The sequence below is a fragment of the Podarcis cretensis genome, assembly GCF_951804945.1.
Source record: "Podarcis cretensis genome assembly, chromosome: 17".
In the NCBI taxonomy this organism is placed as follows: Eukaryota; Metazoa; Chordata; class Lepidosauria; order Squamata; family Lacertidae; genus Podarcis; species Podarcis cretensis.
In genome coordinates, this window is record NC_137187.1 from 37,133,404 (window position 1) to 37,149,927 (window position 16,524).

The window sequence follows — 16,524 nt, forward strand, 5'->3', positions numbered from 1 at the left end:
ATAGAATTGCAGAGTTGGAATGGACCACAAGTGTCATTAGTCCAACCCCTGCAGTATAGGAATCTTTTGCCCAACATGGAGCCAAACTCACATAATTCACAGCTTCTGAAGCAAAAGAAGAAAGCACCTAATTGTCAACACAACCTACAACCTTTGACTGGTTGTAATAGTTCTCTGGCTTCAGTATATTGAAATGAGCTCTTCTTAGCCATTGTTGTTGTTGTTTAGCCGTGTCCGACTCTTCGTGACCCATGGACCAGAGCACACCAGACACTCCTGTCTTCCACTGTCTCCCGCAGTTTAGTCAAACTTTCATGCTGGTAGCTTCGAGAACACTGTCCAACCATCTCGTCCTCTGCCGTCCCCTTCTCCTTGTGCCCTCCATCTTTCCCAACATCAGGGTCTTTTCCAGGGAGTCTTCTCTTCTCATGAGGTGGCCAAAGTATTGGAGCCTCATCTTCAGGATCTGTCCTTCCAGTGAGCATTCAGGGCTGATTTCCTTCAGAATGGATGCATTTGATCTTCTTGCAGTCCATGGGACTTTCAAGAGTCTCCTCCAGCACCAGAATTCAAAAGCATCAATTCTTCGGCGATCGGCTTAGCTCATACCCTCCAACATTTGTCCAATGAAAATAGGGACGTCCCATTCCATACTGATAATTTTACTGTTTATACCCCACACATCTTACTGGGTTGCCTCAGCCACTCTGGGCAGCTTCCAACATATATAAAACATAAGAAAACTTTAAACAGAAAAAAACCTTCCCTTTACAAGATTGTCTTCAGACGGTCAGGGGTCAGATAACTCCATACCCTCTAGCATTTCTCTAATGGAAATAGAGACATTCTAAGGAAAAGCAGGATCAAATCAGAAACCGTGACGGCTTCTCTGAATCAGGGACGTCCCTGGAAAATAGGGACACTTGGAGGGTCTGTTAGGTGATGTGTGTTACTGGGTGTTCAGAAACATTCCAACTGCTCAGAAGTCAGCACACTCAGGTTAAGAACCAGATGGCACTGTTCAGGTCCTAAGAAGGGAGAAACATCTCTATCAAAGTGACAGTCAACTGCTACTAGACCAAGAATGGGGAATCTGTGGCCTTTCAGATGTTGTTGGGCACCAACTCCCATTAGCTCCAGCCAGCATGGCCAATGGTCATCGTGAATAGTGGAAGTTGAAGTTCAACAACATCTAGAACAAGGCTGAGAGAGCTTTTCTGAATGGAGGAGAGAGAGAGAAAGTGTGCACGCTAAAAACCGATGTCTTGTGTACACATGTCTGATGCTGCCCGAAATGTGGGTGCCTGAGAATTTTGGCATTCATGTTTTTAAAAAGTTCCTCGTCCTCATGTTTGTGGAGATGTGTTTGAATAACAGGACTGAAACTTCTAAATTTATTTGGGAACTTCTCCCTTTCTCATGGCTTCCTCCTTTTTACCCTTACTGCTCTTGCACTTCATAGCCACATAGTTATGGTAGCTAAAGAGGTTTAAAAGTACAGAACTTTTATATTTGCAAATACATCGGAGAGGAGAGTTTGCATAGGTTGGGGACTGAATGTTCATTTTCTCCAGCAAAGATGGGGAGAAAAGCAATGGGACCGAGCATTTGATACCAGACCTTAAAGGCTACCATCCCTTTTTAACTCAACTCCTGTGCCTTTAACCCATGAGGCAGAAAACCAGCAGCCACATGAAATGTGATGATGGGAGAGATTCACCTGTGGAATTTGTGCCTGTCACGCTGCACCTAAAAGCACAGGAGGAGCCCTGCAAGTAGAGAGAAATTGAGGCAAGCCTCCCTGAGCACTTGATCATGGATGAGTAGCCCAGTCACACATAAACACATGCCTGACCTTTTAACTATACTCAGCTGGGAGTCTCTGGGGTGGTGGGGGGTAGCAGGGTCAGTTTGAGCTGTAGGACAGATGGCTTTTCCCTGACATGCCAGATTTGGCAGAGGAGCTTAGCAGCTGCCTAGGGAGGGAAGCTAGAACTGGCAGGGCTGGTAAAAGGGGCAAGGGAGGTGGGCTTGGGTGGAAGGGTAGGCAATAGTTGCAAGGCAGATAAGTGAGTGTGGCAGGGAGCATGGCACCACCAGAACACCACCTTAAAACCATTACAAACTGCAGGAGTTTGGGGCGTCTGCACCACACACATCTCCCCCCCCCCCTTGTTTCCCTTAACCTCCAGCCCAATGAAGCGTTCTGCGGAACCTGGAAGCTTGCTCATTATTTTGTGGCATTTTGCACAACGTCAAAGGAAGGTGCTGCCCTGTTGCAACTTTGGAATCATGGGGCTCGTAGCCAGATGCATGAACGCAATGCGATGGACCTGCATGTTTATCCATGGGGGCCCTTCCCCACACCCCACACCAGGGGTCAGCAAACTTTTTCAGCAGGGGGCTGGTCCACTATCCCTCAGACCTTGTGGGGGGCCGGACTATATTTTGGGGAAAAAATATGAATGAATTCCTATGCCCCACAAATAACTCAGAGATGCATTTTAAAGAAAAGCACACATTCTATTCATGTAAAAACACGCTATAATAATAATAATTTATTATTTATACCCCACCCATCTGGCTGAGTTTCCCCAGCCACTCTGGGCGGCTTCCAATCAAGTGTTAAAAACAATACAGCATTAAATATTAAAAACTTCCCTAAACAGGGCTGCCTTCAGATGTCTTTTAAAAAGAAGATAGCTGCTTATTTGCTTCACATCTGAAGGGAGGGCATTCCACAGGGTGGGCGCCACTACCGAGAAGGCCCTCTGTCTGATTCCCTGTAACCTCATTTCTCGCAATGAGGGAACCGCCAGAAGGCCCTCGGCGCTGTATCTCAGTGTCCGGGCTGGACGATGGGGGTAGAGAAGCTCCTTCAGGTATACAGGACCGAGGCCTTTTAGAGCTTTAAAGGTCAGCACCAACACTTTGAATTGTGCTCAGAAACGTACTGGGAGCCTAGAATGTCCCTATTTCCATTAGAGAAATGCTGGTGGGTATGGAGTTATCTGACCCCTGACCATCTGAAGGCAATCCTGTAAAGGGATTTTTTTTTATGTTTAAAGTTTTCTTATGTTTTATATATGTTGGAAGCTGCCCAGAGTGGCTGGGGCAACCCAGTAAGATGTGTGGGGTATAAACAGTAAAATTATCAGTATGGAATGGGATGTCCCTATTTTCATACGCTGGTTCCCAGACCGTCCGCAGGCTGGATTTAGAAGGCGGGCCTTAGTTTGCCTACCCATGCCCCAACTACATTGGGGCTGCAGGAGGTGGGGAGAGACAGTGCAAAGCTTTCCTGCCTGCTGTGCTCGCCTCATCCTTGTACTTTGGGGTTTTTGGGTTTTTTTAAGCATGCACATTCATTGCCTCCATGCCATTAACACCATATCTTGTTTGATGCTTCAATGGACACAGAGAAATGGAGGCAGACACAGAGAATGAACTTTCAATGGTTAATGGTTGAGCAACCTTTTTTTTACTATTAGCCAACACCCCAAGCCTTTCTAGAAACAGCTGTTTCATCAGGGCCAGCCCTACCATTAGGTAGATTCCTTAAGTGGCAGGTGGGAGGAAGGGGAGGTAGAGCCATACATGCCACACGGTCTACCCAGTGCCTCCAATGTCTGCTGAAATGGGTGGCAATGGGTGCCATCTTGCTGTTCCCCTCAAGCAGCAAAATGCCTAGGAGCGGGGGTGGGGACGTTTTTCAGCCTGGGGGCCACACTTCCCCAAAAGCGACCTTCTAGGGACCGCATGCCAGGGACAGGCAGGGAAAGAGTTGGCCAGGCAAAAGATAGTTAGATGGTCAGAACTAATGACTGATAACTAGTACCAGCCCCAAGGAGCAACCAATTTGTATCAAGTGTTCTTGAGTTTGCAGGAGCTGAGAACCGCAAAGGCGGGCCCAGGGGCTATAGGGACCTGCTGCTCCCTCCATGTGACTTGACAAGACACACCCAAAAATCATGAGCACAAGGGAGTCCTGAAGAACGCTCACAGGGGAAGAGCCTGAGATGCAAACCTAACAATTAAACCCCTGTGCAAGGAAATATCAGTAATATCCAAAGGCAACATGATGACCAAGTACAACAATGTGATGTCAATATAAACTCTTTATATAATCTATACAGAACATTGAACAATATGAAATATAGGAAATATGCACTCTCTGCAAAACCAAATAAACAGTGCTGCCGAAGTGGTCCTCAAACAGACGTCGTGAACAGTGATTCCAGATATACCCACTGTTTCATGGAATTCTTCTTCAGCACAGCAGAAGGATACGGAAATGCTTCAAAAACTGCAATTGAATTATTGAAATGATGACCTTTGGCAGTGTTGGACGTGATAAAACAAAGCATTACGGCTTGTTTCCTCCAAATAAGAATCTGACCCAGTGCTTCTTTCAGAGACTTGCATAGCCCACAAGGACTTTCAGAGACCTATAAGATTTATGTTTATTTGGTTCTATGTTTTCAAGAGAATCCATCAAGAGTGCATATTCTGTGGCTTTCGGAGATTTAGAATAATTCTGTTTATTTGGTTTTTCAGAGAGTGCATATTTCATATTGTTCAATGTTCTGTATAGATTATATAAAGAGTTTATATTGACATTGCATTGTTGTACTTGGGCATGTGTTGCCTTTGGATATTACTGAGATGCAGACCTGCCTGCCTTGTCCACATTCTTGCTATGCAGATCTAGGTAAATGTGCTGTTCCGCACATGGGTCCTGCTGAGCAGCCGCAGCCTTGCAAACTCCCCCCCCCCTCCTTCCCCAGCCTCAGCTGTCCCTGACTGGAGCTGCTGCTGCTCATTTTGCTAAAACCCCTCTAATCCCCATCACTAATCGCTTTAATGGGGCTTCTCACAGACCCAACGAGGGCGGGAAGCAGAGACATGCTGTGGAAAGGGAAATGGGACAATTTGGTGCAGCTAGGAGAGGAGGGTGGGGGTGGGGGGCAGGATAATGGAAGCCAGCATTCTCACCGGGAAACTGGATTTTGGTGAGGGGAACCAGGAGTCCTGGGATCCATCTGCCTCAAAGATTGGGAGACGATCCAGGAGACGTGGGTTGGAATTGGGAAAGAGCCAGGATGATCAGCTCAGTTCTGTTGGATGCCCTCTGCCCTCAGTTTCCTCACACTGCCCCCAAAATCTGGTATAAAACACCACTCTAATCTCTGCCTTCCATTTCCCATTTAGCATTTCTGTAATAATTATCAACAGACAAGCACAAGAGCGCTATGATATATGCCAGCTGTCCCCAGCCTGGTGCTCTCCAAATGGTTTGGGCTACATCTCGCAGCATCGCTGACCATTACCCATTGAGCTTCATCATGGACCTGGGTTTTGAACTGCAGCCTCCTGCATCTTCTAAACCCAACTCTCAGTCCTCTTCTGTCAGGGCGGCTCCAGCAGCTATTTTTCCGCTGCCTGGCCTGGTGCACAGCCTCTTGGGTTGCTTCTGCAATCAGCTGGAAGAGGGATTGTGCACCATGTCTACATGGCACTATGTTAAATGGCAATCTCCTTCCCCATGGTCAAAATCTTTCTCAAACGTTTACTTGCAATTGAGTGGTAGCCACCAATGTCCCCTGTAATGTTAACTGGTAGCTTCTTGTTTTCACATTCTGCTTATTTTATTCCTTCCTGTTCTACACAGCTGGAAGTTTTGTGATGCACTGCCCATCAATAAGTCAGGTTCTTTTTACTATTATGCAGGGAGAGCTTTAATTACAGGTTTAATTACAGCTTTAATTTCACTATTATTTTTCTTTTATAGCAAAATAACCATTTTTCTTTAAAAGAAAAGAAACTGGTTTATTAACTGCACCACTACTAGGCAGGAAACAGAAGCTACCTACCAATTAAGGGTCTCTGCGGGTGGCGCTTTGGGTTAAACCACAGAGCCTAGGACTTGCCTATCAGAAGGTCGGCGGTTTGAATCCCCGCGACAGGGATTCCCAGGGGGAAGGTAAACGGCGTTTCCGTGCGCTGCTCTGGTTCGCCAGAAGCGGCTTAGTCATGCTGGCCACATGACCTGGAAGCTGTACGCCGGCTCCCTCGGCCAATAAAGCAAGATGAGCGCCGCAACCCCAGAGTCAGCCACGACTGGACCTAATGGTCAGGGGTGATTTACCCTTTACCTAAGGAGCAATTGATCTCTAACCACCTGGCAGCACTGAACAGGAAGTGATAAACAGCACAGAACCTACAAAGAGGAAGCTTTTAATCAGAGCCACAGTAGTTAAAAGCCTCAATAGCATTTTGACTGCCTACAGTTGGCAGGCAGGTGCTGCAGTTATGCGTTATTGCAACCCTGCCCCTGAAAACCCCCTCAAAGTGTGGGGGGGATGCAGAAAACACTGGATTGGAAGAGGAGTATCATGATGTAATCTTCATTCTCTGAGAGGGGGAAAAGGCAATATGAAAGAAAGGGGCTAATCTGGAAGCTTTCCTGATCTCATCTGCTAGCAGCTTGGGAATACAATGCATATGAAAAAGAAAGCATATACCAGAACCTAGAACTGAGCCTCACATACCTCATTGCCCAGTTACAGCATCTTTGGGTTTGAATGGTTTCCTCCACTAGTCTGGAATTGTTTTGACAATACATATTTATAGGCTGGTACTTGGTTTCCTGTTTCAAGTGAATCATCCTTTTCAATTCTATGATAACAAAGCTTGGGTATTAAGTGCGCACATTGGGGCCAGACTAGAAACACTGTGTTTGCCATGTGACATATAGATGCTTCAATCTGCTCTGGAATTTGGCATGGCCGGGCAATGATAGTACCCCATAGAATTGTTGTTGTTGTTGTTGTTGTTGTTGTTACTATTATATAGGTTTCTTACCCACACTTCATAATGAGGTCCCCGGGTGAGTAGCAACCATTTTAAAATACAGTATTAAAATACTGATTGGCTAACCTTTGCCTGGCGTGCTCTGGTCCATGGGGTCACGAAGAGTCGGACACGACTAAACGACTAAACAACAACCTTTGGTTAGAGGGACACGGGTGGCGCTGTGGGTTAAACCACAGAGCCTAGGACTTGCCGATCAGAAGGTCGCGGTTCGAATCCCCGCGACAGGGTGAGCTCCCGTTGCTCGGTCCCTGCTTCTGCCAACCTAGCAGTTCGAAAGCACGACAAAGTGCAAGTAGATAAATAGGTACCACTCTGGCGGGAAGGTAAACGGCGTTTCTGTGCTCTGCTCTGGTTCACCAGAAGCGGCTTAGTCATGCTGGCCACATGACCCGGAAGCTGTACGCCGGCTCCCTCGGCCAATAAAGCGAGATGAGCGCCGCAACCCCAGAGTCAGTCACGACTGGACCTAATGGTCAGGGGTCCCTTTACCTTTACCTTTGGTTAGCATATTTGTGAAATGCTGCATCAGCCACTGGAAAGTACAGCAGCCCATTATCTATAAGGGTCAATTCATATGTAATAATTTACATATTTTTATATTTTATTAGGTTTATGTTACATGCACTCAGTGCTTTTTTTCTTAAAAAAAAATGTTTAGGGGTACTCTCATCTTCAAATATCTCAAGGGCTGTCACATGAAAGAGGGAAGAAGCTTGTTTTCTCCTGCTCTGGGGGGTAGGACACGAACCAGCGGCGTAGCATGGGGGGTGCAGGGGGGGCCGGCCGCACCGGGCGCAACATCTGGGGGTTAGGGTTAGGGGGCGCAAATCCACGGGTTAGGGGGCGCAAATTACTTGCCTTGCCCCGGGTGCTGACAACCCATGCTACGCCACTGACATGAACCAATAGATTTAAGTTACAAGAAGGGAGATTCCGACTAAACATCAGGAATAACTTTCTGACAGGAAGAGCTGTTTGACAGCGGAATATTGGGAGCTTGTGGACCCTCCTTCTTTGGAGGTTTTAAAGCAGAGGTTGGATGGCCACCTGTCCTGGGTGCTTTAGTTGAGATTCCCTTATTGCAGGGGGTCAGGCTAGATGAGTCTTGGGGATCTCTTCCAACTCTAATTCTGTGATTCTAATGGAGAAGGGAAGGATATTACAGGCCTAGAGAGGCCTGAGAGCAAGTCTGTAGCATAAATAGGGTAGGACAATGTACCAGCACCTAGCGATTCCCAGCGTGGTGTAGTGGTTCAAAGCGGTGGACTCGTAATCTGGGGAACCGGGTTCGCGTCTCCGCTCCTCCACATGCAGCTGCTGGGTGACCTTGGGCCAGTCACACTTCTCTGAAGTCTCTCAGCCTCACTCACCTCACAGAGTGTTTGTTGTGGGGGAGGAAAGGAAAGGAGAATGTTAGCCGCTTTGAGACTCCTTAAGGTAGTGATAAAGCGGGATAGCAATTCCAAACTACTACTCTTCTTCTTCTCTCCACCCCTCCAGATACCCCAGATCAGCTACGCCTCCACGGCGCCTGAGCTCAGTGACAGCAACCGCTACGATTATTTCTCCCGCGTGGTTCCTCCGGACTCCTACCAGGCCCAGGCCATGCTGGACATTGTCAAAGCAATGGGCTGGAATTACGTCTCCACGCTGGCCTCCGAGGGCAACTACGGCGAGAGCGGTGTCGATGCCTTCATGCAAATCTCCCGTGAGGCTGGTGAGCCAGAGGATACCTGACGGGTGAGGTGGAGGGGGGGCAGCAGAGCCAGGAGGAGCTGAACCCAGAGAGGCCTTTCCGCTTGACCCGCCACTTTCCTCCAGGAGAAACTGTGGTTTGGCGCTGAATCAGAACAAATGGCAATCCGGTTTTCTGCAGCTTGCTGTCTGTTCCGATTGAGCACCAAAGAGGGTTTTCCAGGAGGAAGCAGCGGGGCAAAGGCAAAAGTGCTCGGAAAGCACAGGGCAAGCAGAAGGGACAAGCAGAAACAGTGCCTTCAAGGAAGGTGTCCGATGATCGTAAAACGTTCCAGGAAGTGGCCGTAGCAGAGGAGGACAGAGTGGGGGGGAAGGTGAGGGGGGATTTAGCAGGCAGGTGGGGAAGCAGTGGCAACAGGATGGTGGTGATGGGTTAGAGGCAGCATCCCAGCATGTACCATCACAAAAAAAGCACTGAGTGTTGATGGGCCCTTGGCCAAACCCCCATGGGTGCAATGATTATGCCTGACATTCTGGAGTGTTTGTGGGGAGGGGGAGAAGACACGTGCCAGTCATGGGCATAAAAGCAGGAGTCTAGTGCCCCATACCCACCTGAGTTTATATAGTCAGAGAATATTTATCTAAGAAAAGATATCGTCATGCAGCTGTTTGTGCCCAACTGCAGCTTAGGGACGGAACAGCATGCAGCACAAGCAGGTGAGATTGCAAATGGGGGCCAGCTGCCTAGGATAGCAGCCACACGGGAGCCACCAGGATGGGCCAGGCAGGGGTGTAGGAAGGGGGGCGGTCCGCCCCGGGTTCCATCATGCAGAGGGGTGTCAAAAAGCAACAATTACTGCCCTACTAGGGCGGTTCATAAAAAACTTTTTTTTGAAAATGCCTGCTCCAAAGGTCTTAACTTACGACACTAGGGATTATATAGCTATATCTGAATTTTCATGCAGATCAGTTAATATCTTGACCCTCCTCCACGAAGATAACTGTTTACTTGGCTGTTTTCATACATTGTGAAGGCTGAAATTTCAATTCAGTGGAGCCAAAACACAATCAATCCTGTAGATTTAAGTATCTGTCCACAGTCCCCTCCTTGTTATCAGAGGCCCATAATCCACATTCCTTTGTAAGAAAATATGAAATAACGTAAAACTATTTTTGCAGGCAAAAAAATATATAATCAATGTGGGGGGGGGGGTGACAAGAAATTTTCAGCACCGGGTACCACCTACGCCTCTGGGACCAGGGCTGCTCTCCAGCAACCTCACACTGACGAGGAAAAAGCACTGGGGGGGACGGGACATTTTAAAGAGGAAAATGTGCCGAAGAGAATGGCTCACACGTCCTTTCCTCCCACAGTTGCACTTTGCAGGAGTGTCTCTAGCCTGTGGCTCTCCAGCTGCAGAGGTTTAAGTGCTGGACTAGAACCTGGGAGACCAGGGTTCAAATGCCCTCTCAGCCATGAATCCCATTAGATGACCTTGGGCCAGTCTCTCAGCCCAACCTACCTCACAGGGTTGTTGCGAGGGTAATAATGGAGAGGGAGGGATGTGTGTCTGAAACCTTGAGCTCCTTGCAGTGGCGTAGCGTGGGGGGTGCAGGGGGGGCGGCCGCACCGGGCACAACATCTGGGGGTTAGGGTTAGGGGGCGCAAATCCACGGGTTAGGGGGCGCAAATCCACGAGTTAGGGGGCGCAAATCCACGGGTTAGGGGGCGTAAATTACTTGCCTTGCCCCGGGTGCTGACAACCCACGCTACGCCACTGGCTCCTTGGAGAAAAGGTGGGGTAGAAATTAAATGAAATGAATAATAAACTCCCATAAGACCTGACAAACATGGCCAGTGGTCACGGGAGTCGTAGTCCAGCAATTTCTGAAGGCCCTTGCCTGCTCCAAGCAAGGCTCTGTCGTATCCCCTGGCACCTCGTCCTCTCTGAAATGGAGGGGCTAGAGACTGAATCTCTAGCACCATTGAGCTCCTCCCAATCGCTTCCTAAAACTTTCTTACACCTGTCAGGTGGAGTCTGTATCGCCCAATCCATCAAGATCCCACGAGAACCCAAGCCGGGAGAGTTTGACAAAATGATCAAGAGGCTGATGGAGACCCCCAACGCTCGCGGCATCATCATCTTCGCCAACGAGGACGACATCAAGTGAGTGTGCCGTTAGCGGCAATGCACAACGCGTCCTCCAGGGGGAGCGTTGGGTGAGGTATTACCATACTTTTCCGTGTACAATACTAGGTTTTTTTTACCTTAAAATTGTGTGGAAAACTGTCTTATACACAGGGCAATCTCCCCCCTATTTTCTTAAATTGGAGTCCTAAAAATAGGGGGCGTCTTATACATGTGGGCGTCTTATACATGGAAAAATATGGTAATAATAATACTATAATAATTTATTATTTATACCCCGCCCATCTGGCTGGGTTTCCCCAGCCACTCTGGGTGGCTTCCAACAAAATATTAAAATACCGTAATACATAAAACATTAAAAGCTTCCCCAAACAGGGCTGCCTTCAGATGTCTTCTAAAGTCTGGTAGTTGTTCTCTTTGACATCTGGCGGAAGGACGTTCCACAGGGCGGGTGCCACTACCGAGAAGGCCCTCTGCCTGGTTCCCTGAAGCTTTGCTTCTCACAGTAAGGGAACCGCCAGAAAGCCCTCAGAGCTGGACCTCAGTGTCCGGGTAGAACGATGGGGGGTGGAGACGCTCCTTCAGATATAACTCTCGCTTTCCCCCATGCGCCCCCTGCAGGCGAGTGCTGGAGGCTGCACGCCGGGCCAACCTGACCGGCCAGTTCCTGTGGGTCGGATCCGACAGCTGGGGCTCCAAGATCTCTCCTATTCTGAAGCAAGAAGAGGTGGCTGAAGGAGCAGTCACCATCCTACCCAAGCGAGCTTCTGTGGAAGGTAGGTGACAAGACGGCATTGTGGCCAATCATAGTGGGAGAGAGTACGACAGGTAGACGTAGACCCCACACCTTTTTGGACGGGATGTTTTGGGACATGGGACCTCAGCTGACCCTCATTCTTCCCATTGCTTTATTTCTCACCCAAACACACTTGCTTTCTAAATTTAATCTGCTCTTAAGCACCGCACCATAATTGCCCTGGCTGAGAATACGAGAAGGCGCTAAAGGACATTAAGGTAAAGGTAAAGGTACCCCTGCCCGTACGGGCCAGTCTTGACAGACTCTGGGGTTGTGCGCCCATCTCACTTAAGAGGCCAGGGGCCAGCGCTGTCCGGAGACACTTCCGGGTCACATGGCCAGCGTGACATCGCTGCTCTGGCGAGCCAGAGCCGCACACGGAAACGCCGTTTACCTTCCCGCTGGTAAGCGGTCCCTATTTATCTACTTGCACCCGGAGGTGCTTTCGAACTGCTAGGTTGGCAGGCGCTGGGACCAAGCAGCGGGAGCGCACCCCGCCGCAGGGATTCGAACCGCCGACCTTTCGATCGGCAAGCCCTAGGCGCTGAGGCTTTAACCCACAGCGCCACCTGCGTCCCACTAAAGGACATTAAGTGGTAGCTAATCCATTTTAAGGGGATCCCGGGTCTGTGACTTAACACACTTGCAAACCAGCCATTCATAGCTATGAGGAAAGACTCCCCATTCACTTTTGCTGCCTGCCTGAGGGTTTCAGTCTGCGAGTGACTTTGAGTACGGGGCCATGCCTGGCAGTCATTCTGAACTGATTCATCTGGAACCAAAATAGAGGAATGGAAAGATCAGGGAGCCTGAACAAATATTTGCTTGGAGGGTAGACTGACTATTTCTGTAGAAATAGGATCTTATGACTTGGGCTGCCATTTTTATTCACTTGACAGCAGCCTATGATGCAGGCAGAAATCAACAGGTGCAACTTTTCCCTATCTCAGCAGCTCTAGGCTGAGCAAAGCTGATTGATTTCTGCCTGTTCTGGGCTGCGGAACTGTAGTCTTCCAGATGTTGTTGGACTACAACTCCCATGATCCCTGATCATTGGCCATTATATCTAGGGCTGATTGGATCCAGAGGTCAACAACCTCAGGGACACACACACACACACACACACACACACAGATTTCCCATCCCTTCTTTAGATAAGATAGAAGGACTTATAACACAGAGGGTCTGATTTTCTGGCAACCCTCACCCCCCCTACAGGATCACACAGCATTTTAAAAATAAAGTACTGTAAAGGTTGGGTTGCCAGCTGACTAGAGAAAAAGTCATCTTGGCTGGCTCTTGGGCCTTTAATAGCAGGATGATCTGCTGAAATCAGTAGGTGAAACTTTTCTTGCATGGATGGAGAGAATATTATCAGCTGCTAATGTCTACAGAGGGATGCGGGTGGCGCTGTGGGTTAAACCACAGAGCCTAGGACTTGCCGATCAGAAGGTTGGCGGTTCAAATCCCCACGACGGGGTGAGCTCCCATTGCTTGGTCCCTGCTCCTGCCAACCTAGCAGTTTGAAAGCACGTCAGAGTGCAAGTAGATAAATAGGTACCGCTCTGGCAGGAAGGTAAACGGTGTTTCCGTGAGCTACTCTGGTTCGCCAGAAGCGGCTTAGTCATGCTGGCCACATGACCCAGAAGCTGTACACCGGCTCCCTCAGCCAATAAAGCAAGAGGAGCGCCGCAACCCCAGAGTCGGCCATGGCTGGACCTAATGGTCAGGGGTCCCTTTACCTTTATCTTAATGTCTACAGAGGTCAAACTCCTATTACAGCTGCAGCTACAGAGGCTGGTGAAAAAGTTGGCAATGCAGTAGAAGGATGCCTACAAAGGCCATGACCTCCCTGTTTTCTCCCCCAAGGTTTTGACCAGTACTTCACCACACGCTCCTTGGAGAACAATCGGCGCAACATCTGGTTTGCTGAGTACTGGGAGGAAGATTTCCGATGTAAACTGACTCGTCCAGGGTTGCAGCCTGATGAAGGGGCACGGAAATGTACTGGTATGGAGGCTTTGGGAGAGAGCTTAAAGTTCTCATTTGAAGATGAACCTACCATGGAATCATAGAATCATATAGTTAAGGGACCCTGAGGGTCATCTAGTCCAACCCCCTGCCATTCAGGAATCTCAGCTAAAGCATCTGCGGCAGATGACCATCCAACCTCTGCTTAAAAACCTCCACGGAAGGAGAGTCCATTCCACCCTCAAACAGCTCTTCCTGTCACAAAGTTCTTCCTGGTGTTTAGTTGGAATTGCCCTTCTTGTAACTTGACGTCACTGGTTTGAATCCTTACCCTCCAGAGCAGTAAAAAACAAACTTGTTCCTTCTTCCATGTGACAGTCCTTGAGATAGTTGATGATGACTATCACACCTCTTCTCAGTTGCTGCTTTTTCAGGCTAAACATGCCCAGCTCCTTCAACCATTCCTCATGTGGTTTGGTTTCCAAATTTGCACTTTCAGAAGCCATATGCGAACCAGAACACGGGCATCCTTCAAAATTTGCAGTGCAGCTGTTCAGCCAAGTCATATGTACAAAATGCATATGCTAGGCAAAAGTCTGCATAAAAATGCATGTATTTGTGAAAACAACATACAAACATGCATTATATTAGGAAATTTTGCTTTGCAAAAATGTGTGTGGTAGGCAAAATTGTGCTTGTTGGGAGAAGTATGCAGTTGAAATGCCAACACATTCTTAGGAGGATTTTTCTTTTAAAATCATAAATTGCTGCAGAAATGTGGGGAGTTGAAGTTAGAATGCAGAAATGCAAACAACTTCAGGGTTAGAAAAAGGAGAAAGTGAGAGAACCAAAAGTGACAGATCCTATCTGTTCCTTCGAAGATACATAGAACAGCTGTTGCCAAGTGCTCCCCATTCACCTGGTTCACAACTATTTCCTCCCAGCCTGGCTGTGCACTAATCCCTATTTTTGAGAGGCAGCGGTGTTAGAAAGGGAATATTATCGGGGAGCTGCAGGGCCTGGGTTTATTTCACCGCTCTGCAGGGAATGGAGGGGATTAGATTTCCAAGTGGTGCCATCCCAACCCCTTCCCCTCCACAGAATGTCAAAGTACTGGTTTTCCCTGCCTGGAGCCCCCAAATCCAGCCTCCCCTGAGATAGACTCGGGTTGAATCTGGCTTTTTTCTGAGGGTTCTGTTATTGCCATTATCACAAAGGTTCCCAATTCTTCTCACATTCTCTCCTGAGCTTCTGCCTGGACCCAAACCGCTCCATGTTGCCTGACAAAACTGACAGTGTTTGGGGGTTTGTTTGTTTTCCTTCTCAGCTGACACCCAGCTGTAGCTGAAATTACCAGTATGGTGCTGAATTCTTTGATCAAAGGATGTGCATCGTAAAATAATGAGATGTCTGAGTTATTACAGGAAATAAATTTTTATTATTACAGGAAATAAATTATTACTTGGAAATAAAACCGGCAAACGTCTGTAGCCAACAAAAAAATTTTACTGGTCCACTTGCCCACAATATACAGTCATACCTCGGGTTGAATATGCGTCATGTTGAGTGTGTTCAAGTTGCGCTCTGCGGCAACCCAGAAGTAACAGAACGCATTACTTCCGGGTTTTGCCGCTCGCGCATGCGCAGGCACTCAAAATGACGTCATGCGCATGTGCAGAAGTGGCAAAAAGCGACGCGCGCATGCGCAGACGTGCTGTCGCTAGTTACATTTGCTTCTGGATGTGAACGGGGCTCCGGAACGGATCCCGTTCGCATCCCGAGGTACCACTGTACATAAGTTGGCTACCTGTGGCCTAAAATGGGGAACTTTTTCTAAAGTTTCCTTCTTTGCCCACCTGGAGGCAATTCATACCCACAAGGGGCAAACAAGTGTCTCCTGCCTCTTTCCCATCTTGCTTATTCAGCTTAATTAAAAGTTGAAAGTACATAATCCTAGTGAGCAATGACTAAAGTGGTTATCCTGGTTTTGTTTCCTGCCTTAAAGTTAATCTTACTATTTGTCTGTGTGGCAACCATTGTTTCACAGGAGGTGCTGATTAGATTTTACTGGTAACCAGATTACATGTGCTGATCTTTACACAAAGTATTAGGAGCTCAGGATAACTTCCAAGACACAGACTGCTTCCGAGGTCAAGAAAGATCATAACGGAGGTCTCTGTCATATTAAGTTATGCCAGCATTTCCCCATGCCATAATCTACACTACAGCAATAGACCATGGCAAAAGTTTCAGAGTAACACTCACCTATTCGCAGTTGCACTCCAGCTCCCACCCTCTTCCTCGGCCGTTGGCTGGTTGGAGCTGATGGGAGCCACAGCTTCCCTTCCCATTGTCATACTCTAAGTAGACTCATCATTGGCTCTCCCCCCTCTGTGCTTGGTTCTGATCCACATTTTACCCTTCCCCTGCCACAGGCGAAGAGCGGATTGGAAGAGACGCAACGTACGAACAGGAGGGGAAGGTGCAGTTTGTCATTGACGCCGTCTATGCCATGGCTCATGCCTTGCACAACATGCACCTGGACCTCTGCCCAGGCCACATCGGGGTGTGTGAAAAGATGGACCCCATCCATGGCCAGACTCTGCTGCGCTACATCCTCGCCGTCAACTTCAATGGTGAGATGGGCAGAGTCCTTTTGACCGCAGTAGCGTCAGGTTGCTTCACCTGGCCTCCGATACAAAGGGCCCTTTTAAAGATTTGCATGCATTTAAGACTGAGGGTTGTCTCTAGTGCTAGGCCAACTCAAGAGTAGGTCAACTGAAATGAAGGAACCTAAGTGAGCCAGGTGTGCCAGGTTAGGAGCATCTCAGATCCTAAGATTTGAGGGCCAAAGCTTGAGATCTGGGGACGGCCCCCAGTGATGTCACAGGAGCAGCCCAAATCAAAGACATTCCCATCCACCTGGAGACTCAAGGCCACCATCTGCCAACAGGCAAGGAAACCTGAAGCCTTCAGGTCTGACCTGGAGGTCTGGAAACCCAAACATTGAGCTAACAACAGAGGCTGGTTTGGCCA

General features: G+C 48.3%; 1 protein-coding gene across 1 annotated transcript in view; it reads left to right on the forward strand.

The window, feature by feature from the left end:
• The window catches only part of LOC307206685 (metabotropic glutamate receptor 6-like), a 46,297-nt gene that overhangs the window by 18,020 nt on the left and 11,753 nt on the right, over window positions 1-16,524 (forward strand). Inside the window, exons 3-7 of the mRNA XM_079960009.1 lie at window positions 8,377-8,593; window positions 10,604-10,739; window positions 11,343-11,497; window positions 13,387-13,527; window positions 15,924-16,124. Coding sequence (XP_079816135.1) covers window positions 8,377-8,593; window positions 10,604-10,739; window positions 11,343-11,497; window positions 13,387-13,527; window positions 15,924-16,124 — 850 coding nt within the window. The remainder of the gene's footprint in view (window positions 1-8,376; window positions 8,594-10,603; window positions 10,740-11,342; window positions 11,498-13,386; window positions 13,528-15,923; window positions 16,125-16,524) is intronic.